The sequence below is a fragment of the Erpetoichthys calabaricus genome, chromosome 10 (genome assembly GCF_900747795.2).
Source record: "Erpetoichthys calabaricus chromosome 10, fErpCal1.3, whole genome shotgun sequence".
Lineage (NCBI taxonomy): Eukaryota > Metazoa > Chordata > Cladistia > Polypteriformes > Polypteridae > Erpetoichthys > Erpetoichthys calabaricus.
Window position 1 is genome coordinate 38,059,853 of NC_041403.2, and position 26,054 is coordinate 38,085,906.

Sequence of the window (26,054 nt, forward strand, 5' to 3'; positions counted from 1 at the left end):
GCCTCATTTGTCAAAATTTGTATGTTCTAAATAGATAATATGTTAGGATAACTGGTCACTCTGAACCGGCCATGTATCAGAAAGTGAAAGTAACTGCAGGTTTGGGTTCTTCCAGGTGGCTGAAGCATCTGGGATATCCGGCTCACTAAGTTTTTAGTACTAGGGTGTTGTACCGTGTTAGCCATTATGAATGTAGAGAAAAGCCAAGCAAAATGACACCTTTTATTGGCTAACTAAAAAGTTTACAATATGCAAGCTTTCGAGGCAACTCAGGCCCCTTCTTCAGGCAAGAATGTAATCACCTGTAATTGCCTGAAGAAGGGGCCTGAATTGCCTTGAAAGCTTGCATATTGTAATCTTTTTAGTTAGCCAATAAAAGGTGTCATTTTGCTTGGCCTCACTAAGTTTGAAATAAACAGGTTCAGAAAATGAATGACTTAATGAAAGGATTTCAGAAGTATAACTTATTATCAAGTATAGTTAATGTTATAGTTTCAAGTGTCATGGTGTTAGAAGTCATTTCTAGCTGAAAAGCTCATTCACTTGTCAAATTTGTTGTTCATGAGGAAACTTGTTTTATCTTGCCTTTTATTTTGGTTGAGTTTATGTCAGTTTGGTGTGACATTCTACTACAAAGGAGACTGCTAATTCTACAAACGTTTAGAGGGAACATTGCATTTAAATGATAGGTTGTCACAAAAAAAAAACTATGTATATATTGTCACATACTGTACAAGACTGGGAAGTGTCTCATGGGTTTGTGTCTGTCATCTCACAGAAGGAAGGCAAATAGTGAAACACCATCATTAATATGGTTCCAGTTTTCCCTGGAATGGATGAGAAGATCTTAGAAGTAGAGTGAAATCATATCCATTGGAAGTGACCTAAGGCCACCCCTTCCAGTTGGCCCAGAAATTAAAAACTTGCAACACAGGAAGTCACCCAATGCTGGACCTGTTTTAGAGGAGGACAGAGCTCTGATCTTAAAACATATACTCCAACCCATCTGGAGCAACGATTTGTGATTCTTTTGTTATTGCTCATTGATGATAAGCGAACACCACAGAGATTCCTTTGCTGTTAGTTTGGCAAAATCCCGCAAATGTTTAGGAACTTGGCCAAATTGTGTAAAATGTATTGAAGTCAATGGGGAAGGAGGGACTGAACTAGTTTTGAATAGATTGTAATACTACAATGGTCTTTTAAGTGTGTCTGAAGATTAGGGAAGCATCTGCCACCTATGCTGGACTGATTATTGTGGCCAAAAATGTGATCTTAGCTGTGAACCATAACTATAAACAAAATACAATATATGTATATCATTGAGCTTAATCTTTGGGGCACTGATTGACCTTAATTGCCAGCATAAATTGATTTTCAAGTCCTGGCAACCAGAGTCCCAGCCAGCTCAGTGGATGTTCACCAGGACTATATAAGGGAAAGGGACACTGAGTGAATGCTTCTGCAATTGCACCAAGTCACAACAAACCTTAAACCCTGTAAAAAAATAATATTAATGAAAGACTTATTACTATTTACAATGGCGTTTCTGTCTTTTGTGGGAAGAAGATGTGTGACACATCAGCACAGATAGATCAGACACAGCTAGCAAGCATTTTTGTTTTTGTTTCTGATCTATCTGCACAGATGCTTCACACTTGAGCAATTATGGGTCTGTGATGCCCCTAGATTTCTGGAGATGCACGCACACTGCAGTGAATGGATTGACATGTGCCTATCTGGCGTTGACAGGAGTAGGTGAGCTGCTGAACCTCAGTTATAATGGGGACTGAGACATGAAATTGTTCCCCATGAAATAGCAACTCCCAGTAATCTTGTGGTTCATCAGCTTGCACTGATTGGTCCCTGCCAATAAAAATAAAAAATTTTAATGACCCTCTAATAACAAACTTAAATCTTGAAGAGCATTGCTGTCTTCACCTGTGCCAATTTTTATTCTTTACCCCTCTATTTTTGGGTTGGTAATTTTTTATTGCTTACATATTAAAGGTATTTGATTGATTGTATGAAATAGTAACATTTTTAAATGAAAATTATGTACACAAATAATAATAACTAAAATGACAATGTTCTATGCATGCAGTTTGTTCTCTGCTAGTTTTGACTGGCCTCAGTAACACGGGCTGCTCATTTATTCCCCACACTGTGTGGCTTTGTTTGCCTGCCATCCCTGTAGCTGCACATTTCTAATCTTCTACCACCACACTTAAGCTAAACACTGTTCTCATTAATCAAGATGCAAGATGAAGAAGACATCGCCTACGGTCAGCAAGTTATTCACTGCAGTTATATTTTTAAACTTACCAATGCGCAGTAAGTCTCAGGAGGGTCTCCGCAGGTGATATCTGGTGGGTCCAACTTAACTTTTACATATTTGGTCATGTCAGTAGCCTCTGGTTGACAGGCCATGTAATCCCAGGTAATGCCTTCATCTGAATACATCTGAAATTTGCAGACGTCATAGTGTCCCCATACAGAAGGGTAGTGCTGCATTGCATGGTTCACGGCTACCCAGAGGGTATGTAGCGAAAAAAAAGTAGAAAAATGCATTTCTTACTCCTTTGCTGTGCTGTTTATTTTTTACCTGTTTTTGAGATTAGGAACAAAAGATAACCCAAGGAATCTCAGAAAATAATCCAATTTGAAGCAAATCACGAGCTGTGGCTCTGTGTCATCATACTCGTGTGCTGCTTAGATGATCGCTTTAGGACAGCAGCGTCTTGTTTTTGTTTATCTCTCCATCTGCAACAAGCTGTTTACAGCCAGGAAGTACATCTGCGAAAAGGTTTTTCCAAAAGTGGAGGAACTTAGCGTTTTTGCTGAGGACTTTCCGGGAGGTGCTATGTCTAGGGCTCATGAGAGATGGCTTGATGCACTTATAAATCAGTTTCTCCAGAAAACTGATGAGCTTTTGCTGTCTAAAGTCTGTTTTCCATCAATCATCATCTTCTTCTCGTCCCAAGCCCCTGTAGGAAACAAAACCGGTTGGAAACGATCATTTTTACAGGTTGTGAAAGAGGGATGTTTTACAGATGTTAAAAAATAAAGAAACAAAAAAGTAAGAGGATTTTAGGGGGGATAGGGTGCCTGGCAGAAGTTCAGTTTCAGTTTAATGATTTCTCATTTAAACAGGCTTTAGGCATTCAGTTGGCACTGATTTTTTGAGTCTATCAAGTCATATTCTTTTAATCTGATGTCTTTAGTCTCTTGAGTTTTTGACCTTATCTTTAACTTCTGGATAAACCCTTAAGCAAATTAATTTCCCATAGTGTCTTTTACAGAAGCTGCACCTCTTCAGGCCTGTTAAACAGAATTCCTAACACTGGCCGGAAGCCCATGCCTTACTCAAAGATGACATTGTTAAACATCTTGATTAGGATCAAAAAAAGAAAAGAAGGTTATTTTTAAACATCTCCTTCTAGAGTGAATGCGTTCTCAATGCATTTCAAAATAATAATCTGTCCATTCATTCTATTTTTTAATCTGTGCAGTCCAGTTAAGATCCCATTTTCTCAGCACAGACACAAAATGGGAACAAAGAGTCATCCATAAACTACAAGATCTACATTTTTGGATTTGTCTCATTTTCTAACAAATCAGTCTTTTGTTATTATTATTATTACTATTATCACGCTTCTTTTAACTTCACTTGTTTGTTGTCTGGTACAAATCTTGTAATCGATATTTAACCCACTTCCTATTGTCCAAATGACTTGAAATTTTGCACACTTACTCACTCCCCATGACAATACATGAATCAATAATCTGTTTCACTAATTGATCAATAATCCATGTTAATTAAGAAATGAAATTTTCATATGAAGAATAGTTAAAGATTTCACCAATAGATGGCGCTAGTAACAGATAGAAACATTAAAGGAAGTGTTAAAATATTGATTACAAAATTATACTAAAACAAACCCAAGACTAAAAAGTTGAAAGTAATATATATATATATATAAAAAAAACTTTTTAAAAACCACACTTATATTAAGTTAAAAAGTGTACTAAAAAGTAAAAAATAAGTCTCTCATACAGCACTTGTAAAATAAAAGCATGGGTGCTGTTGCTAAGATTTTAAGAAGTGTTTTTTGAATGGTGATTGATGAAAAGTGCCCACGCTTTTATTTTATGAGAGACTTATTTTTTACTTTTTAGTACACTTTTTAACGTAATATAAGCATGGTTTTTAAAAAGTATTATATATACTTAAAATATATATATTGGCGGCACGGTGGTGCAGTGGGTAGCGCTGCTGCCTCACAGTTAGGAGACCTGGGTTTGCCTCCCGGGTCCTCCCTGCATGGAGTTTGCATGTTCTGCCCGTGACTATGTGGGTTTCCTCCAGGTACTCCGGTTTCCTCCTACAGTCCAAAGACATGCAGGTTAGGTGCATTGGCAATTCTAAATTGTCCCTAGTGTGTGCTTGGTGCATGTGCCCTTCGGTAGGCTGGCGCCCTGCCCGGGGTTTGTTTCCTGCCTTGCGCCCTGTGTTGGCTGGGATTGGCTCCAGCAGACCCCCGTGACCCTGTGTTAGGATATAGCGGGTTGGATAATGGATGAATGGAAATATTATATATATATATATTTATTTTGTTCAAATTTAATGTCCTGCTGGCATGTACCCCACTTCATTTGTGATATCCAACACAGCTGTTTATTATTTTTTGATATTTTGGACTTGACGCATTTGCTAAGCACTTCAAGTTTCAATACCAATAAAAGTTATTCACCGCCCACCTTAGAACCTTTCACATTTTATTGTAATATATAATTGAATTACTGAATGTTTAATTTGGGTTTTTAGACATTGAAAACAGAAAAAAGTCCTTTAATATCAAAGTGAAAACAGATATCTGTAAAAGTGGTCTAAATTAATGACAAATATAAAACCTGTCACTATTCCTGTTTGTGATTTTCATGGATAGGTTGTCAAGGTATAGCGAGGATGTCCAGGTGGGGAGGCTAGGGCTAGTATTGTTATTTTTTGCAGGTGAAGTTGTCCTCTTTGCCCCATCTGACATTCAAATGATTCACTAATGAGTGTAAAGCATAACAGATGAAGATGAGTACCACCAAGTTTGAGGTCATGATTCTTTCTCTGAAAAGAGTGGATTGCTTTCACCAGCTAAAGAGGGAACAACCGTCCTTAGTAGAAGAGTTCAATTATCTCAGGATCTTGTTAACAAGTGATGGAAAAAGGAAACCATTGGGGGGGGGGTTTGGGGGCACAACAAGCGTATTGGAGTTGTAGCAGCTGTTCTGCATGCACTGTACCCGTCCGTGGTAGTAAAGTGGGAGCTTAGTCTAAAAACTAACCACTAGGTTTACCGGTCGATCTGTAATCCTGTCCTAACCTGTGGGTAATAACAGAAATGAGGTTTCTTTGCAGGGCGGCTGGGCTAACACTCAGTGATAGGGTGAGAAACTGTGATTTAGGAGAGCCTCAGAATGTGATGGTGTGAGTATATCATAAGGATGTCTCCCGGGGCATTTCACTCAGAGGTACGTCTCACTGGTTGGAGACCCAGCAGCAGACCCAGGACATGCTGGAGAGATTATATATCTTGGCCAGTTTGGAATTTGTTGCTGGGGACAGGGAAGTCTGGGATAATCTGCTTGGCCTGTTGCCACCACGACCCTCACCAGGAAAGGCAGTTGCAAAAAATTAGATGAGTTAATGACATTTCCTTGTATTTTGCTGCATTCTTTTTACTCTTTACCCTCAAGAACCTTCCAGGGCCTTCTTCAGAGATGCATCCCAACAGCATGACATGGCCATTAATTTGCGATGTTTGTCTTAAACCAAACATGGCATTTAGTCTGATGGCCAGAAAGTTCAGTTTTGGTCTCATCAGATCATAGAAGCTTTTTCCAGCTGACTTCAAAGTCCACCATGTTACTTCTGGCAAACTTTCCATGTGTTTCACTTAACAGTGATCTTAAACCTCTGACTGGTTAGGCACCCAGAAAATAGTCGTCTGCACAGTCTCTGCAGTCTAATCCAGTGTAGCTTGGAACACCTTCACAGTTATCACAGGTCTCTTGGTGATCTCCCTCACTAATCTTCTTCATGCACAATACCTTCTAGGGCCTGCTACAGACAAGCATCCACTGAGCATGATGCTGCCACCACAGTGCTTCACAGTGAAAGTGGTAAGTTTTTTCATAATGTGTAGTGTTCAAACATAGTGTTTAGTCTGATGGCCAAAATGTTCCATTTTGGTCTCAACAGACTATAGAATTTTCTTTCAATTGACTTGAGTGCCCCCCATATGCCTTCTGTCGAGACATCATATGCATATGCAATAGCTTTGTCTTTGCCACTCTACAATAAAGCAGTTGTTGTCTACACAGTCTCCCCAGTGTGAACCACTGTATAGCTTGTAACCTCTTCAGACATACTGTTTGTCTCTCAGTGGGCACCTCACTACTTTTCTTCTGGCATGATCACTCAGTTTTTTTTGGATGAACTGCTCTAAGCAGATGTCCAGCTGTGCCATACTCTTTCCATTTCTTAACAATTGATTTACCTGGACACCAAGAAATATTCAGTGACTTGGATATTTTCTTGTGTCCATCCCCTGACTTGTGCTATTCAGTCACCTTTTCACAGAGTTGCTTGGAGTGTTCTTTTGTCTTCATTGTGTAGGTTAGATAGATAGATAGATACTTTATTAATCCCAAGGGGAAATTCACAAATGAATGAAGGTTAGGCCGCCATATTCACTCACCACAAGTTGGACCTCTCATGAGAAAACAATTCTGAATCCTGATCTTGTAAGACTCTTTTCATAAAGCCATCAGTGACAATAATGAAGATCTGGTGGCCTGTTTTATCACAGGGTGAATGGGGCTCACTACATTTGTTATTCTCATAAACTGAAAATCACGGAAACTCCAGATAGGCAATCTCCATTAACCTAATTATGGGACTTCTAAAATGAACTGTCTCCACCAGTGATGATTTAGGTGTGCCATATTAAATGGAGTGAATATTTATGCAGCTATTTTGTTTTACGATTTGTAATTCATTTAAATCACTTTACAGAAATTTGTCTTCACCTTTACATTATAGAGACCTTTTAGGCTGATCATTGTGTCAAAAAGGCCAGATTAAATCCACTGTGATTCAGTGCTGTAAAAAAACAAAATGTGAAAATATCCAAGGGGGTGAATACTTTTTATAGGTACTTTAGTTATAACACTACTTGTAGTCTCCATGCAGCTAAGGTGTTAATTTAATAGTTATTGTGTTTTCAGTTTGTTCATATGTTCTGCCAAAGGATATAGCAGTCTTATTAAGTGTTGCCTGTCAAAGACAAACAAAAGGAGCCACATAAGGGTTTGGGGCAGCCACCCGTATATTGTTCCTGGCTGCAAAATGGATTGAATTGATGTACAGATATGTACAGGTTAGAGTCCAAAACAGAACTGAATTGCTGAGATAAAGATGGCGGTTTAAAGGGCAAGCAGAGGAAGTGAGGTCATTGGGGCCGGAACCAAAAGTGACGTCTTTGGACGTGATGTCAGCAGGGCCGGGCGGAATTTGCCATAAGTGGTCTGCAGTGGAAAGAGAGAAAGGATTAGTACACTTCGCCACCCCCTGGTGTGGCGTAGAATTGCCCTCATTCAGACCCTTTAGCTGCCTCACAAGTGCACGTGTGTGACATGCCTCAGATAAAGAGCAAAAGAGAATTTTGGGGAATGTTTTCATAGGTGTTGCCTCAAGTCCAGTCATTGCCTCTGTAGAGTTTGCATCTTCTCTTCATGTCTACAAGGGCTTTAGCTCTGATATATTTTTTTCATTTTCAGGTTATAACAAGGGGCGGCACGGTGGCGCAGTGGGTAGCGCTGCTGCCTCGCAGTTGGGGGATCTGGGGACCTGGGTTCGCTTCCCAGGTCCTCCCTGCGTGGAGTTTGCATGATCTCCCCGTGTCTGCGTGGGTTTCCTCCAGGCGCTCTGGTTTCCTCCCACAGTCCAAAGACATGCAGGTTAGGTGGATTGGCGATTCTAAATTGGCCCTAGTGTGTGCTTGGTGTGTGGGTGTGTTTGTGTGTGTCCTGCGGTGGGTTGGCACCCTGCCCAGGATTGGTTCCCTGCCTTGTGCCCTGTGTTGGCTGGGATTGGCTCCAGCAGACCCCCGTGACCCTGTGTTCGGATTCAGCGGGTTGGAAAATGGATGGATGGATGGATGGTTATAACAAATAATGATAATACATTTTATTTCTATAGCAATTTTCCCATGCTCAAGGTGATTAGATTTAGGTAACTGACAAGCCTAAATTGAACCCAGTGTGAGTGCGGTGTGCCCAGTAATGGACTGGCACCCTGACTGCAGTTGATTGCCAATGTTGTTAGATACGGATAACATACAGATTAAGTGGGTTTTGAGAATGTAATATGTACATGTCTATTTTAATAAATGAGAGCTAAGACAGAGTTTCTAAAGACATTTACTTGCCATTAACTTTAATTACAATACTGCACTTCCAGCTCAAACTGAAAAGAATGCCTTGTGTTAAATTTGAATGCATAATTATATTTCTTCATTTCAGTGTGCCATCTTGAAGAAATTATGCCGACTCTAAAAACACACAGTTCTCCTCTGGCTGCACGGAGTTTGGATAACTAGACTCGTCCTGTCATTTCTTTCCTAATACTGTTCAGTTATGTCTGATTTTTGCTTGAAGCGGAATACAGAATTCTCCTCCTCATTCCCTTCCTGTCGTTCGAATCGCCCAATATGATACCTCAGGCTATATACTCTGGAGTAAACTAAATAAAGACAATTGTGTGGTGCCAACTCTGCTGACAGTCTGTAACTTAAGCAAAAGAGAAAACAGCAGCCGTATCAGTGAAAAACTGATGATTTGCTGCTTTCAACAGTTCAGCAAGAAATAATAAAAATGCACATTATATTATAAAGTTAAAATCAATTATACAGAGTTCAATAACTTTTCTTTGAATAAGTTTATTTTGGAGAAACACTTTGATCCATATATGCGTGTTTGGGCTAAATGCCTATTTTCAGAAAAGACACGGGTCAGTTTTCTAAAACTGCCTAAACCATAATTTATTTTTTTTTACTACGGTCTTCTTTTAAAAAGTGAAGTACAAGATAATAAAAGATAAGCCAGCCTTGACAAGTGTTCTGTTAAATCCCCGATTGAGTATCCCTTTCAAAAATAAAATATATCAGTAACAACATTCACCTCACCATTTTTCATGTCTACATTGTCCAGTTCATGGTTTTAGAGAGAAGGGAGCCTACCCTGACTGGTTCCTACCCACTCTTGCAGAATTCTGACAATTACTGCCTCAAACCTGTCTCTACTGCTTTAGATGCTGTTAGATGATAACTTGGCCAGGTTGTTCCTAGTGTGGGTGGGAAATGTTCACCCAGACTTGGGATTATTGTTGAGAGGGGGAATAAGGACTCTGCAGAAGATCGAAACAGGAGTCGGTGCTAAAGTATTAGTTGGAATTGGATTCATTTCTGGGGCTAAAGTCACTGTACTGGTCAGAAAGCTAAGTAGTGGCAAGGCCGCAGGGTAGATGAGATCTAACAGGTATTGTGGTGGTATCTCAGTGAACAAGGCTCGTCATTACTGTATGGGGGCTGAGACAATGTCTTATGATTGACAGAATGGGAAAGTGCTACCTGTTTATAAAAGGAATGACACTTCTCAGAGCTCCTGTAAAGCTGTGGGATGAGATACTCAAATAGACACCACTGACGAAGGTCAAACCAGACATTCAGAAGGAATAACCAAAAATCTGTTCTGGGTGTTCATCAGTATTCCAGGATTGTATTGTTCTGTCAACATGTGCTTTATAGACTTTTAAAAAGTACTCTGTGGTGTCTTCTGGAAGAGTATGGTTTTCAGCTGGCCATTGTATACGGGAAGCAAGAGTTGTGTTCATATCTTTTTAATCCTGTTAATGTTCTGAGCGAGGCAGACAACAGAAGAATGCAGTCTGCAGATGTTAACCAGATTTAAACCTAGAACCTACAGAGACCATTGTGGCACCAGTTACCTTTTTTATGGGTTAAAGGGGATGTCAGGGGTGTTTACAACAGACGTACATAATTCAGGAGGTGGAGAGAAAGATAAAGAGCTAACCTGACAGAGGGGGAACATTTCAATGTACAGTAAGTGTGTCCAGCAAATGATTGGTGTTTCACGTAGGGTTGGTATGTGCCTCACTGCAAAGGACAGAGAAAAATGGATAAGAAATGGAAGGCATAAATTTAAGATGGGAAAGACAGACAGGAAACAGGGTTTGTTTTCTTTGTTTTACATTAACTTTATGTTCTCCTTGGGTTCATCACTCCCTTGTGTTAATTTTTCAAAAAAGTCATTTAATTTAACTTTTATCTTTCTAGGCCTCATTATCGATACAGGGGTTTGCCACAATGGGGGAAAAAAATCAACATCTCTGTTTAAAATCAAAAGAATAAATAAATAATAGGGATTGCTCTTTGTGTTCATTTATGGGTAGAATGACAGCTTCAAAACACTAGTGTGATGTTTATGTGTTAATTGATATCTGTCATTATTACCAATATCCACTCATCATCAAGTGGTTGATTTTTAGTAAAAAAAAGCAGTCTGATCAAAACGTAAGAAAACGCATGAGAGACAGTTTAAGGGCTCTAGTAATTTTAATAACCAGCTGAACCAGGGGGTGGCATGGTGGTCTAAAGCTTTCACTCTTCCTCCAACTGCAGAATGGACGATTAACAGCCACTCCACTGCTGACGCCACTTCTGTTGTCCACCCTCCAGGACCCACACCTTCCTATCGAGTGACTGTATATCCCAGGAACCGGCCATCTTGTTCTCAGTTTTGTTCTGAACTCGTGACTGGAAAGAAATCTCTACAAATTATTGTGTGTTGCATTTTTGTGCATTCTTTCAAATTATATGGGGTCATCCTAACTCTTTCAGTTTGCTTTGTCTCCTTTTTACAATATACTGTATATTATATATACAGTGCATATAAAATGTATTCACCCCCTTGGAATCATTCACATTTTATTGTTATGCAACATTAAATCACAGTGAATTTCATTTGGCTTATTTGACACTGTTCAACAGAAAAAGAGACTGTTCAGTGTAACAGTGAAAACAAATCACAGCAAAGATGTCTAAATTAATTAACAAATATTAAAAAAAAATTAAAAACTAATCATAAGTACTCATCCCGTTTACTATGGCACACCCAAGTCATCACTGGTGCTGCCAGTTAGTTTCAGAAGTCACATCATTCGTTCAATGGAGATCACCTTACTGGGTGTCATACATGAGCGCTTAGGAGGCAGCCAACAAACTCTAAGGTGAGTAATACTATAAGGGACAAGGGGTTGATTGAACGTACTAACACCTCTCTCTCTGTATCAACAAGAAAAAGAAGACAAATAACTTACAATCCACACATCCGGCTACTCAAAATGGCCTCCATTCCACAATTCCGGCTCTGTTTCCCAGGAATGACGTCACTTCCGACTCTCCCGAGATGACATCACTTCCGACCCTTCCTAACAACGTCACTTCCGACTCTCCCGAGATGACATCACTTCCGACCCTTCCTAACAACGTCACTTCCGGCTCTGCCATAATGACATTGCTTCCGTCCCTCTGTTGTGATGTCATTTCCAGAACATTTCATTTCCTGCCACCATTTTGTCTATATAACCCCACTGTATACAATGCTATGCTGTCAAATGCTTATTTTTTGATCAAATTTTGCTATCTTGCAGTTCTTTTTGTCTGGATATTATACGGGGTTATTCCCCAACTCTTTGTTAGACTTTGTGGAATTTTTTTATGTATCACATGGGGTTTCAGTTGATTGTAGTATAAACGCACCTGACTGTGAAAGGTCCAACTTGTGTTGAGTTAGTATGGTGACCTAACATACACAATGAAGACAAAAGAACACTCAAAACAACTAAGTGAGAAGGTGATTGAAAAGAGTAAGTTAGGGGAGGGAGACAAGGAAACATCTAAGTCACTGTTCATCCCTTGGGGTCATGGAAAATCAATTGTGAAGAAATGGAAAGAGTATGGCACAGTTGTGTATCTGTACAGAGTAGGCCATTAACAAAAACGGAGTGATCGCAACAGAAGAGAACTAGTAAGGGAAGCCACTGAGAGACCTACAGTAAGCTTGAAGGAGTTACATGCGACACTAGATGAGGCTGGAGAGACTGTGCAGGCAACAACTGTTGCTCAGGTGCTTCACCAGTCTCAGCTTTATGGGAGAGTGGTAAAGACAACATCACTGTTAAAAATGCACATGACGTCTCGGGAGAAGGCACAGGGGAGACTCTGAAGTCTACTGGAAGAAGGTTCTATGGTCTGATGATACCAAAAATGGACATTTTGGCCATCAGACTAAACGCCATATTTGAACACTACACATTATGAAAAACCCATTTTTACCGTGAAGCGTTGTGGTGGCAGCATAATGCTGTGAGGATGCTTCTCTGCAGCAGGCCGTGGTAGGCTTGTGAGGGTATCAAGAATGCAGTAGGGTAGCCCTGGAACAAAAACCTGATGCAATCTACAAGACACCTGCAGCTTGAGAGAAGATTTGTTTTCTAGCAAGGATGACGACCCCAAGCATAAAACTAAACCTACACAGGAATGGCTTAATGTTAATGCTACTGTCCTGGAGCGGCCGAGTCAGGGTCCAGATCTCAGTCCAACAGATTATCTGAAGATGTACTTAAAAAAAAAAAAAGTCGGTTCACTCACCAATCACCATGCCGCCTGACAGAGCTTGAGCAGTTTTTCAAAGATATATGGTGAGAAAGTGTATTGTCCAGGTGTGCAAAGGTGAAAGAGACCAGTATACACAGACTCATGGCGGTCATAGCTGTGTCTACTAAATGCTGACTTGAAGGGAGTGAATACTTATGTGAATTACTTTGTCTTATATTTGTAATTGATTTAGACTGATTTGTAAATTTGTTTTTGACTTCGACATTAAAGAGACATTTTCTGCTGGCAAATGCCAAAAAAATCCAGTGTGATTTAGTATTGTAAAACAGTAAAATGTAAATTGGGCAGCTACTGTTACCCTCAGCATCGAACATGACCAAACCACCAGTATGGCCTACACTAACAAAATTCAAAAACTTGAATATAAAATAGAGAATGTTTAGTTTGATGGGGGAAGGCACTTAGTGGTTAGGCACATGTTCAGCATAGTTAAGAGGAATTAAAGGAACTGGTTCAAATGCTGACATCAGCCTCACTTATTCTCTTTGAATTGCTCTGATGAGAAACCCAACACTTTTAAATACTCAGCACTGTGCTGTCAATTGCATTGCATATGGTACAATAAGTCCACGCCTGCTGCTTCCTACACACCTCCATTTATTTCTATAACTTTGCTGTTGCAGAAGGAGTGAATCAGAAAGTTTAAACTACTTCATTTGAGCCAAAATGTGTTTGTATGTGCTGGTTGCAATTTACTGTTGTCTTCATCCTTAAATATGAGCCCTTTGCACTGTGCATAGTGACTGTTGAACAAATGTGACCATGTGAAAGTCCAGCATAAAGTTAGACTGAAATCTGCTGGGAATGCTGACCTATATTAAAGAACTGACATTCAGCACTATGGATACAGACTCCCAGTGGTGTCTCACAGTCATTGTTATACTGACTGCAACAGTGCAAACCATGGCACTAACACATAAAGAATATTCAACGCCTTTCTATTGAACTCGTACACTTGTCACATATTTACATTAAACCAAATACATATCTTTATATATAATACACTTCCATGGCTGTTCGTTTGTCTGTCCAGGATTTTAAATTACCTGTAGTTTGCAAACCGTTCGACATATTGACCTGAAATTTGGTGCACATATACTATATGATGTCTACTATCCACTTTTGGGGTGATGATTGACCTCCAAGGTTACTCCTCTTTTAATTTTTATTTTATTGTAGAATCAACTCTCAGCAGCAGAGTGGCCATGCAGCGCATGTGTACGGGCGCCGTTCTCACCCCTACCACCTTCACCGTCATTTCCCTTACCTCTTCATATCTTAAATCATTTTTGAGGCAGATTGAAGCTGGCACTTAAGTGAAAAATTAAAGAAAACATACTAAGTAATTGCAACACAAACACTGACTTAATCAGTTTTAACACGAAAAGATGCCAATGAAAGAAGAGAAGAAGCGGGCCACTAGGGTGGAGAATAGAAGAGCTGCCCAGGAAGCAGCAAGCACATCAACCTCTGAGCAAACAAATGGTAAATGTACGGAGAAAGAGGATGAAAACTATGAATGCTCAAGTCAAGTGTATTCATTGCACATTATCGTGCAGTGCACCGTTACTGGTGCTAAATAATGTCCATACTGTAAAGTCTTTGAGGGCTAGGAACCTGGGTTCAAATTCTAACTATATTCTAACTATATATGTTTGTAACTTCTCATTTTAAATATACAGTATGAGTTTTTTTTTGCAAGTACACTGGTTGTCTTTCTACACCCTCATTCCATATGTTAGATTAATTATAAACATAAAACCTTGTATAACCCAGATTGTACTCTCTATCTATCTAGGCTACATATAAGCGTCTAAGATATATTAAAATCTAAGTAATCAACCTAGATCTCAGTGTTAATATCCGATGGCTATGTCTCCATTACATACGACTTGGTACAGGATTCATAAAAGCAGTTCTAAAGATTGTGATGTGCCATCTGTTGAATAGCAAAGACATAGAAAGACATGGGGTTGGTCTTCTGCCCAGAATTGGGCAGCCCTGGGGGCACTGAATAGGTATGGAAAATGAAAATCTGGAAGGATATTTAACTTTAAAATGTACAGTAGGATTCTCATTTTGAGATATTCAGGAAGGTTCCTGTAGAAACATTTGCTGTTGCTTTCGGATTACAGTTTTGCTTTGAGTAAACTGCTATCGGTATCATCTCCAGTGCCTTCTAACTTTGACAAAGACCGAGAACAATGTAGCAGATGAACAAACTACCAAATGGGCAAACTGTGTTTTTGTCGATAGGCGCTGGGACAGTTGACAGCTGAATGTGAAGTGGCCGGGATGAGGATGAGCACCTCCAAGTCCGAGGTCATGGTCCTCAGCTGGAAAAGGGTGGAGTGCCCTCTCTGGGTTGGGGATAAGGTGCTACCTCACCCAGAGGAGGTAAGTATCTTAGGATCTTATTTACGAGTAAGGGATGAAGGGAACAAGAGATCAGCAGGCGGATCGGAGCAACATTCACAGTTATGCGGGCGTTGTAGTGGTCAGTCATGATGAAGAGGGTCAATTTACTTGTCGATCTATGTTCCTGTCTTCACCTATGATCAGAAGCTGTGGGTAGTGAGATTGCTGAAACAAGAGGCAGAAATGAGTTTTTTGCAGGGTGTCTGGGCTCAGCCTTAGAGATAGGGTCAGAAGCACATACATTTCAGTGGAGCTCAAAGTAGAGTCAAAGCTTCTCTGCATTGAAAGGAAACAGTTGAGGTGATTCAAATCTTGAGATTGTGAGTTCAAATACTGTGACTGACACTGTGTGACCATAAGCAAGTCACTTGACCTGCCTGTGCTCCAACTGGAAAACCAAAAGTAATGTAACCAATTGTATCATAAATGTTGTAAGTCACCTTGGATAAAGGCATCAGCCAAATAAATACATGGGAATGTAAATGTTGAGGTCTCAGATTAGGAAGCCTCTTGGATGCCTTCTTAGGGAGGTGCTTTGAGTATGTCAAACTGGGAGTAGATCTTGAGGTAGACCCAGGGCATGCTGGAGAGACTATATTTCTCATCTGGCCTGGAAACATTTGGTATTCACCCAGAGAAGTTGGAGGAGGTGGTGCAGAAAAGGGATATCTGGGCATCATTGCTTAGACTGCTTTCCCTGTTAGATAAGCAGCAGAAAATGGATGAATGGATGATCTTTTGGACTGTAGATCTGAAGCAGTTTGTAACTTTTAAACTTATTATCACATAGTTTAAGTTGATCTGACTCTTCCAAATTCTCACACAGTCTGTCAGGAAATTGACCAAGCTTAGCAGAAGATCGTAAGAACTGTATCTTCAAATGTGCCTCTAGTACTAAATCATCTATTTTCATTAATACTTTCACCTAGCCACTGTGTCACATGTTGAGAATTCATTATCCTCAACGTGTCGATCTTAATCGTCTTTTTTTAGGCACCTTTAGGCCACTTGTAAGCTTCCACATTCTTCATGTTCTCTAAAAGATTAGTGGCAAACTATTGTCATATTGAAAATGAAGGCCTTGTCCTCATAAGGCTTAGCTTAATATCTTCAATCATCTATTTATTTTATATAACAGCTTTCCATATTGAACACCATTCCTTGAAGCTTTATAGGTATGAAAATGGAATACATTTTTATGTACCGTGCATAGGAGTACAGGCTGGTTAACTGGGTTGCTCTTGGGTCACAGAGTGAGGTGAAGGCTGAGATTAAACTAGAAACCTTGTAGCTTGAAAGCTAATGCTTAACAAACTAGGCCAAGAAGCAGCAGGTACTAAAGGTAGATAGTGAAATTCATTTTTGTAAATTGACTACATGAATCCAGCTTCATAAATTGTATATACACAGCATATTTCTTTCAATTGTCAATTTAGAGTTGCAAAGGCCAGTGTTGAGCCCATCGTATCCATAACCAACCTTGGATTGAGTGCCAGTCCATCACAGGACACACTGACATTCACTGTCAGGAGCTGGTTGATCTCCGCCACATCCTGTCCTTTCATATTTCTCCTGGTCACCCCATCTGTGTCTCTTGCTGTGAATCTCTAATCACACAGCAGTCTCATGATGGAGGGAGCAGGAAAAATAAAAATGGGACTCTAATGATGGCAGTCTTTCACCAATGGGTACAGTTTTGCCTTTGCCAAAAACATGTTTTGAGCTTTTCACATCAATTAACTGATATGTAAGTAGAGTTACATAACACCTGACAGTCACTCATATATAGATCTGATAGAAATTATGTATTTAACTTCATGCATACATTTTCGTGACTTTAAAGGAGTACTTTAAATATCTGAAGAAAAAGACACACACACACAAACATAGGGAGGCCATGTAAACTCCAAGCAGACAGTGACTGACATGAGACTTGAACATAAGCTTTTGAAACTGTAATCTTATCTACCCCATTGGTAGAAGTGGAAAAGAGAACTTGTGGTACTCCAAATTTCAGACTTTTTGTTGCATAGAAGGTCTGAAAACACATATTAAAGCAAATATGATATCCCAAAATATGTAGTCAGCAACATTTTTGGAGACCTTAATCCCTTTAGGTGTCCAAAAACATATTTTGGAGAAGTCAGATAGTAGAGAGTGGGGATAAGGAGAGGTTGGAGGAGTATTTGGAAATGCTAAAGGTTCGTGAAATTAAAAATAGCTTTTCTAAATATATGTGGAGTGCCTAGTAATCACTAGTACACATACTGTACATTTACTGCCGGTTCTCATATGCTAGAGTACAAGTCCATGGAGGTTATGATGAAGCTTCATAATGGACTGGTTAGGCTTCATCTGGAGTACTGTATGCTGTTTTGGTCTCAAGGATACAAAAAAGGACATAGTGGCACTAGAAAAGGTCCAGAGAAGAGCGACTAGGCTGATTCCAGGGCTACAGGGGATGAATTATGAGTAAAAATTAAAACAGATGAGCCTTTCTAGTTTAGGCAAAAGGAGATTATAAGAGGAGACATGATTGAAGTATTTGAAATTATGAAAGGAATTAGTACAGTGGATCAAGACTGTTACTTTAAAATGAGTTCATCAACAAAATGGAACACAGTTGGAAATTTGTTAAGGGGAAATTTCACACAAACATTAGGAAGTTTTTTTCTTTACATAGAGAAACATAGACACTTGGAATAAACTACCAAGTAATATGGTAGACAGTAGGACTAAGGGAACTTTCTAAACATGACTTGATGTTATTTTGGAAGAATTAAGTGAATAACTGGTGAGCTTTGTTGAACTGAATAGCTTGTTCTCGTCTAGATTGTTCTAATGTTACTAGGAAACTAGGAAGAACAGGTACAAAGTACCATGGTACGAGCCCACTTCAAGCACTGAACTATCCAGAATGACATTAAATAACCTGTGAACTTTTTTCAATACATAACATTTTTGCATCATCACTATAAGACAAATGTGTTATCCAGTGTACAGAAGATATTTTAAACTTTTCAATTATTAGGCTGTTTTGTTTGTCAAACTGACCAGTAGACCAGTGCATGTTGGGTAAGTTTGAATTTAGAGTTTCTTTTCGTTTTTCACTTAGTTAGCTTTGAATGTCAGATTATTAGCCTTGAGCTTAAGTAATAATGATACTTGTGACATTTTCTGAGTTGTGAAAAACTACAAAACGTGTATGACCTGTTAACAGAGATGTAAACCTGTGCACCAAGTATTCCACGTATTTGCCCATTTTGGGTAAGAAGGAAGTGAAGCTGATGCTTTATCTATCTATCTGTCTATCTATCTATTGGTTTATTTTTAAAAAAACAAAACACTATTCTGATGATACTCCCCAATCATTGGCAACTACCACTGCTGTTTTTATAAACTGACACATTTTTCCAAAACCAACACATTTGTCTTGCTTTATCATTTTGCTTGAGAACACAGACTCAACAAAAGAATGAAGCCATCTGGGAATGGAACGATCATCAGCATCTAGCTACTGCTACTAATGGGAGTGTATGTAGACGTAATGCATCTAGGCTGTATTATTTCTTGTATCACTGTATACTTGCTGTTAATGGTTTGGATGGAAATACATATAATTTGAAAGCAAAAGTTGAAAAGTCTTGACTCTGTCTAACTGTTACTATCTTCTCCAACAGATTGTCCTTGTCTATCCTATAAACTGTTAAGGGCCTGAGAGGACACTCTTGTGAAGGCCTCTACTGGAGATAAACTAGATTTAAGTAAAGGAGAGAAAATAAAGACAGTTCCAGTGCCATAGAGGTGCCTAGGGTTGAATACATGGGGTACAATATGGACAGACAGGTAAGTAGAGACAAGTGACAGGTACATAACTCGTTTGAACTTTCTTCCTATCCCCCAGCAGAAAAAGACCTAGAACATCACACTTCCTCCACCAGCTTGCCTTCTTCCCACAGTGCATCCTATTGCCGTCTCTTCACCCAGTGAACAGTACACATGCATCAGCTATCCTCATGATCTAAAAGAAAGTGTGATTCATCACACATTCTTCCATTGGTCGATTGTCCAGTTCTGACATTCACTTGCCCATTGCAGACGATTGGGGTCAGGGACAGGGATCAGCAGGGGCACTCTGCAGCCCCATATGCAGCAATATTCGATGAGCTGTGTCTTCTGACACCGTTCTCTCATGACCAGCATTGAGCCATCACAATTTCTCCCTTGTCAAAGTTGCTCAGATCCTTAAGCTTGTCCATTTTTGCTGCTTCCAACACATCACCTTCACAAACTGACTGTTTACTTGCTGCTGAATGTATCCCATCCCTTGATAAGTGACATTATAATGAGATAATCAATGTTATTCACTTCAGCTGTCAGTGGTTTTAATGCTGTGGTTGATTGGTATACATATTTGTTATTGAGCTATACTTTGTGCTAACCCCGGACAATCTGAAAAGAGAGATAACAATCAAGTTTTATGTTTATGGCTGATTCAGTTAACTGCATTGCCTGGACGCCAGCCCAGTACATAGGACTGCTCATCTCTGGGGGAAAAAAAACCTGTTACATGAGTATAATTTTTGGTGTTCCACTCATTTGAGAAATGCTCAGATCTGTGGCTAGTTTTTCAGTGGTATTTAGTTAGCAAAAAAAATGCAGCATCAAAGTCATGAAGATGTTGACTCTATGAAAATCTGAGGGATTTAGTACTGCACTGAATGTTGAATCTTAACAATACTATCCAGGCGATTACATACAAGATTTGCACGGATATTGCTGCAGAGCAGTTGAAAGTGAAAATGGACACTGATTGTATCTAATCCACTTGAAGCTGTGACAGAGAAATAGCATACATGATGGTGAAAATGATCTCTTTATAAATAATAGGAAAACATTTTGAGAACCGGGCAAAAAAATATTTAAAACATCGATAACCTGTTTGGTCCAACTCATCCTAGCTTCTGTCACCTCGGTTAAGGAGATTACATGGGAACACCACATTTATCAAACAACCTTATCTTCCCCAGCCAGGCCAACTTTGATGATTTTTTTTTCATTTCCCTAATAGACAATGTATTATAAAGGTCACTCAACTTATCCTGTATATATCACACAACAGCAAAATGATTTTTTTTTCCTGATTTTAGATCAGAAAAAGGCATTTAAGCCAGCAACACAGATAGACATAATGGCCATTTTTCACTCACTTCTTACTGAACCCACTTTCCTGAAGATCTTTTTGAATCATTGCAAGATGTTGTAATTTGACCCTGCTACCAGGTGACTTTCATCTGACTGACACTTTCCCCAATTGTTGCCAGCATAATAGTCACAATAGCATCATACAGGATTAATGTTTAGGGTTCCTCAGATGTCTCCATCAGTTCAATTGCAAACAAAATGTTTATAATTATGATAGGTACATCCATTTTCCTATTAACTCAGTGTTTTCATTTCGTAGGATCTCTTTACTTTTGTGTTTTCAGGCATTGCGGTGAAGCTGTAGCACCTTGATGTGTACAGAGTACAGCAAAATTCAAAAATTGCAGGTTAGGAGCTCCAAAATCATGTACAGTAAAACCTTGGATTGCGAGTAACTTGGTCTGTGAGTGTTTTGCAAGACGAACAAAAATTTTTAATAAATTTTAACTTGATAAACAAGCGAGGTCTTGAAATATGAGTAGTACGTATACGCTTTGTCTGCCTAGCATCACGTGATCACAGACTGAGCCGATGGTTCTTCTCTCACTCTCGCTGCAGGATTGTGGGTAATCGTCTCCCACGCTCAGTCTCAGTTTTGCATGCCTCACACGTATAATCAACATCCATACGAGTGTATACTGTTTACTATAGCATTGTGACCACGTGAGTGTGCGCAAAGCATTTTTTTATTTTGTGTCCAAGTGTAGTGACTGCTGTTTAGTAACTGTAGTGCAACAAAGGCCCCCATGAAGAAAAAGGTTGAAAAGGAAGGTGGTAAGAAGAAGGAGATGATTAGTGGTATGTAAGAAGGAAATAATCTAGAAGCACGAATGAGGTATGCGAGTGGCCGACGTCGCAAGATTTTACAACAAGATAAAGATTCCAGTGAGCCAACAGATAGCAGTGATTCCATTTGTTATAGTGAAAGTTGTCGTACACAATAACCCTCCTCCTCCTCCTCTCCTCTCTCTTGTCTCCCTCACACCAGCCACGATTATTTTCAAAGGTAAAGTGCAGGTTGATTTGTTTTATGTATTTTTACTTTATATTAATCATTTTTATATGAATATTATTAGGTTATGGAATGAATCATCTGAGTTTTCATTATTTCTTATGGGGAAATTTGCTTTGATATACAAGCGCTTTGGATTACAAACACGTTTCCAGAATTAATTAAGCTCGCAAACCAAGGTACCACTGTAGTCTCAAATGCTAATTTGGCAATTAAAGGAAATGTTTGGTATTTTTCAAGTCAAACTTATTTTTTCTCAATCATGGTATACGAGGGTCACTCAAAAAGTTCCTGGAATTGTGATATAGAGGTCGAGTGAGAGATCAATGCTACAGTGCTTCTAGCATACGAATCCCCAATTTGCACATGAACTTGATGTTAGCACGTTGTTCGAACTGTGACATTGTGCTAAATGACTATGCACATGTCTAAATCAAACGGTAATTAAAACAATTGTAACTTATCTGCAGACGTGCTGCGCTCCCCTCCACAACAATGTGTGTGTAATCTGACCTCTCACTCTCCAGCTGTTAACACAATTCCGGGAACTTTTTGACTGCCCCTCATATATTATTTTGACACATGAAATGGTGTTCAAAAGTGAAGCATATTTTATACATTTTGAAAAATAACTATCCTGCTCTTGCATTTTATAATGGAGGTGAACTGTACCAGGGTCCATTTGTAAAGAAAAGTCTTAAAATATACAGAATACATCTTTCCAACCATAAATGTTATTGAGTATTGATGCACGTCTTGAGATTATGCACTATGACCTCCAGAGGGCTCTTCAGTGACCAAAGACCGGTTCTAGTTAAATGAAATAATGTTTTATTATTAACAGTACCTCTTTAGGCCTTTTAATCAACAGCTTCTGTCTCCTTCCTGTCCTCCTTTGCAAGTGTCGTCCACTGCCTCATGACTCTGGCTCCTTGTATATGGCAGGGTGGCACCTTTTATGTTGGACTCTCAAGTTCCATGGTGTTCTCGAATTTCCAAGGTAGCTCTCATTCCTGACTCGCAGCACCAGGTTTTATATGGAGTCTGCATGTTCTCACCACATACTTATGGACTGACTGGCATCAGTGTCAGTGAATTTACTAACTCAAAATCTCTAACTCAAAATCTTTGTGCTCTGTTCTTTTATTGCCCTATCCTCAGCAAGAGAAACTCATCGTGTATTAAAAAATGGATTATTGGCATGTGACATTTCAATCTGCTCTATCACATGCTCTGAATATTTTTTTTTTTTGATTATCCGTGCACAAGACCTGCCACAAAAAAGGTGGCTTGGCTCTTTCAAATATCTAATGCTTTTATTAAAAATACAATGCAGAGTAATCCATTCAGTCCAGATGTATTATTATGTGGTCTTTTCACTATGCTGCTACTCGGCTTGTGTCTCGTTCCACAGGCTTTGTGAAATAACAACAGAGAAAGTAATGGGCTTGAGGGTGGGGTTCGCTGTATCTCTGTCATAACTTCACCCACAAGAGCCGCTAGTAGCAGATGAATGAACAAGAAGCATGTCATTACCTCAAGAAAATAGTACCAAGAATCTCTGATAAAATAATTATTTTAAGTTTTCTTTCATTATCACAGGATGCCTCATAAACACAAAAGGCTTGTTTTCAGTAAGATTAAAGGCTTTTTTATTAAATCATGGCTGTATCCCCATTAGCCCTATTGTAAGGTACAAAAACAGACAAGGTATATTTAAAATGTTTTAAAATGCTTCAATCTAGAACACCATTTCAAGTGGCAACTTAATAATATACCATAACAGGGAAGAAATAAGTTCAACTTGAAAAATGCCAAACTTGTCCTTTAAATAAGAGAGAATGGAGAATAAGAAGGGTTAGTTTTTCCATTTTCACTTTTCCTGATTGCTCAGTCTGCATGCTAAAATCCCACCGGTCATCAAGCTCCACCAATTCTTTCACAAAGCATTTCCTTATTCAACCCAGTAATATAGAATTTTTGTCACAGTACTAGCCTAAAAAGCTGTTTTTGGCATTAATTACCTACATTACTGCACAATTTTCCATTTTGTAATGAAAAATCCAAATCTGTATAAATAAAAGTTTAATCTGTTGTTTTTTTTTGTTCACAAATGAACCAGTTTTCACAAAATTTTGCATGCGTGAGGTCGCTGATCCAACTTAAAGTACAGGGAACATGCATACTGGGGAAATGGATTGTAATGGGAGAGGGCAAACCTAAAAAAAAATAGCACTGACTCAGGGACTACAATTCCCATCAGGCAGCAAGAGCACTTTGGGGCTGATGGGAGGACATTGTCATCAGCATGCACTAACTTTTCTAATAACCAAGTCTGGATCTCATCTAAGAGCACAGGTACAGAATTTTCACCTCATGATAATAATTTCATAATCTCACTGGACTACGGCTTTTGTCTAAGGGCATTTCTTTTTTTCTAATCGGGGATTGATTTCCAAAAATAGATTTTCCTTCATTTGTTTATCCAGTGCAATATCCAGTTAGTACAGCTAGCCAGGAAAATACTTCATGTTTGATATTCATGTCTGCAATTTGAGACATGCTATTTTATTTTGATGGTAAGGTGTAAATATTCAAGTTACTGCACTAAATTAATAATCACTCTTAAAGTAAAATACACTTTTCTTGACCAGGTGTGTCCTAGTGTGCTTAGTCACGATTCATATATATATATATATATATATATACACACAGGGGGCCTCGGGTTACAACGTCTCGACATACGACGTTTTGAGTTTACAACACTCACTCCCATAAAAACTTAAAAAAAATGAGACGCGAGTGTTTCGGCTTACGCCGTTAGCATCATACTTACAGACCATGTGGGAAAACTAGTTTGGTTGCGCGCAGCAGAAGAATACGCAGTAACGCGGCGTATGAGTGAGGGAGTTGGCGAACTGGTTTGGTTGTGAGCGGAGAAAGTGTTCTGTTTGTGTTGCTTTGTTTGGCGACATTTTGGCCCTTATCATGGCTCCTAAATGAAAGTCAGAGTCTTCAGATGCTAGTGCTTCGAAGAAGTGGAAAGCCATCACAATGGAAGTGAAATTAGACATTGTAAAGAAATTTTTTTTTTTACAATAATTTTTTGTCATTTTTTCTGTTACAGTACAGTGTACAGTACAGTATATGTCCTTTTCCTTTTTCTGTGGCTTAGCTGTGTTTTTATGTTCTAGATTATGATTTTGCAAATGTGTTAGGACAGGTAAGTGACTTAGGCTAGGGCGTGTTTCGACTTACACCAAAATTTGGGATACATCACTGTTGCAGGAACGGAACTGTGTCATAACCTGAGGACCCCCTGGTGTGTGCTTGGTGTGTGGGTGTGTTTGTGTGTGTCCTGTGGTGGGTTGGCACCTTGCCCAGGATTGTTTCCTGCCTTGTGCCCTGTGTTGGCTGGGATTGGCTCCAGCAGACCCCCGTGACCCTGTGTTTGGATTCAGCGGGTTAGAAAATGGATGGATGGATGGATATATATATATATATATTTTATATAAATGAAAAGTTGATTGACTCACCAACAATAACACTATTTTATATTTAGTTATAAAGCTGAAAGTTGGCGGTATAGTAAATCTAGGCCAGCAGGCATCTATTAAGAAAGGGCATTTTGATATATCAATATTTATTGGTAAAAACCCCTCACGATAAAAAACTAAATACCCCAAAATCTGAAAAAAAGTTTTCACTGATTTGATTGAACAAAAAAGAAAATTAGCCAACCCGTGTTTTTTATTTGTCAGTATTTTGTTGATAACAATGCTGCAGCGAGTGGGCTATTCTTAGACACACTGTCTTTTTTTGCTGTGTTCTGAGAGGAAACTGTGTAAAGAAATGGGGCTTCTGATTTGTGCAAATGAAAACGAAAGTGGAAGTTCTGCGAAGCTCAAAGAAGATGTGCTTAGCAAGTATCCCCGAATGTGTCTGGTTCTTCCTACTCCTACGGTAAAAAATACATAGATATTCAATGAGTGCTGGGGAGGGTATGGTTGCCCCCCTTGAATTGTCAGTCTCACTTATATGCAATACTTACATGTTGCACAACAGGTTGGATGATGGGGCCCCTTGGTGGTGAAACACATGCAGTCTTGCAAAGTACTGTGTGTCCCCTTGGTGGTCAGACTGTACTCTCCAGTGTGTGAAGCACGAACAGAGAAGTGCCAATAAAGCATACTGGCCCACTTCAGGCCCTTCAGGTGTAATGGCTTGCCTTGGTCAGTTTAAGTTCTTGCAGAGATCATTTAATGGGGCTCCTCATGGATGGGACATAGAGGGGATGGACATTGTCCGTATTTTATGACATTATTTGTTTTCACCTGTTCTTTTCCAAAAAATGCTTACAACATTCAATTGATTGCATGCACAGCACATCAATATCAATGCTGTATCCATCCATCCATCCATCTATTTTCAATCCGCTGAATCCGAACACAGGGTTACGGGGGTCCCAGCCAACACAGGGCACAAGGCAACATCCAATCCCGGGCAGGGCGCCAGCCCACCGCAGGACACCCACACACCAAGCACACACTAGGGCCAATTTAGAATCGCCAATGCACCTAACCTGCATGTCTTTGGACTGTGGG

The 26,054-nt window shown here is 39.3% G+C and overlaps 1 protein-coding gene across 8 annotated transcripts in view; it reads right to left on the minus strand.

Moving 5' to 3' along the window:
* Positions 1 to 26,054, minus strand: part of ntng1a (netrin g1a) — a 524,315-nt gene that overhangs the window by 476,742 nt on the left and 21,519 nt on the right. For all 8 annotated transcript variants that reach the window (XM_051933209.1, XM_051933212.1, XM_051933210.1 and 5 more), the window contains exon 2: positions 2,326 to 2,987. In XM_051933209.1, the coding sequence (XP_051789169.1) occupies positions 2,326 to 2,571 (246 nt within the window). In that variant the 5' untranslated portion in view covers positions 2,572 to 2,987. The remainder of the gene's footprint in view (positions 1 to 2,325; positions 2,988 to 26,054) is intronic.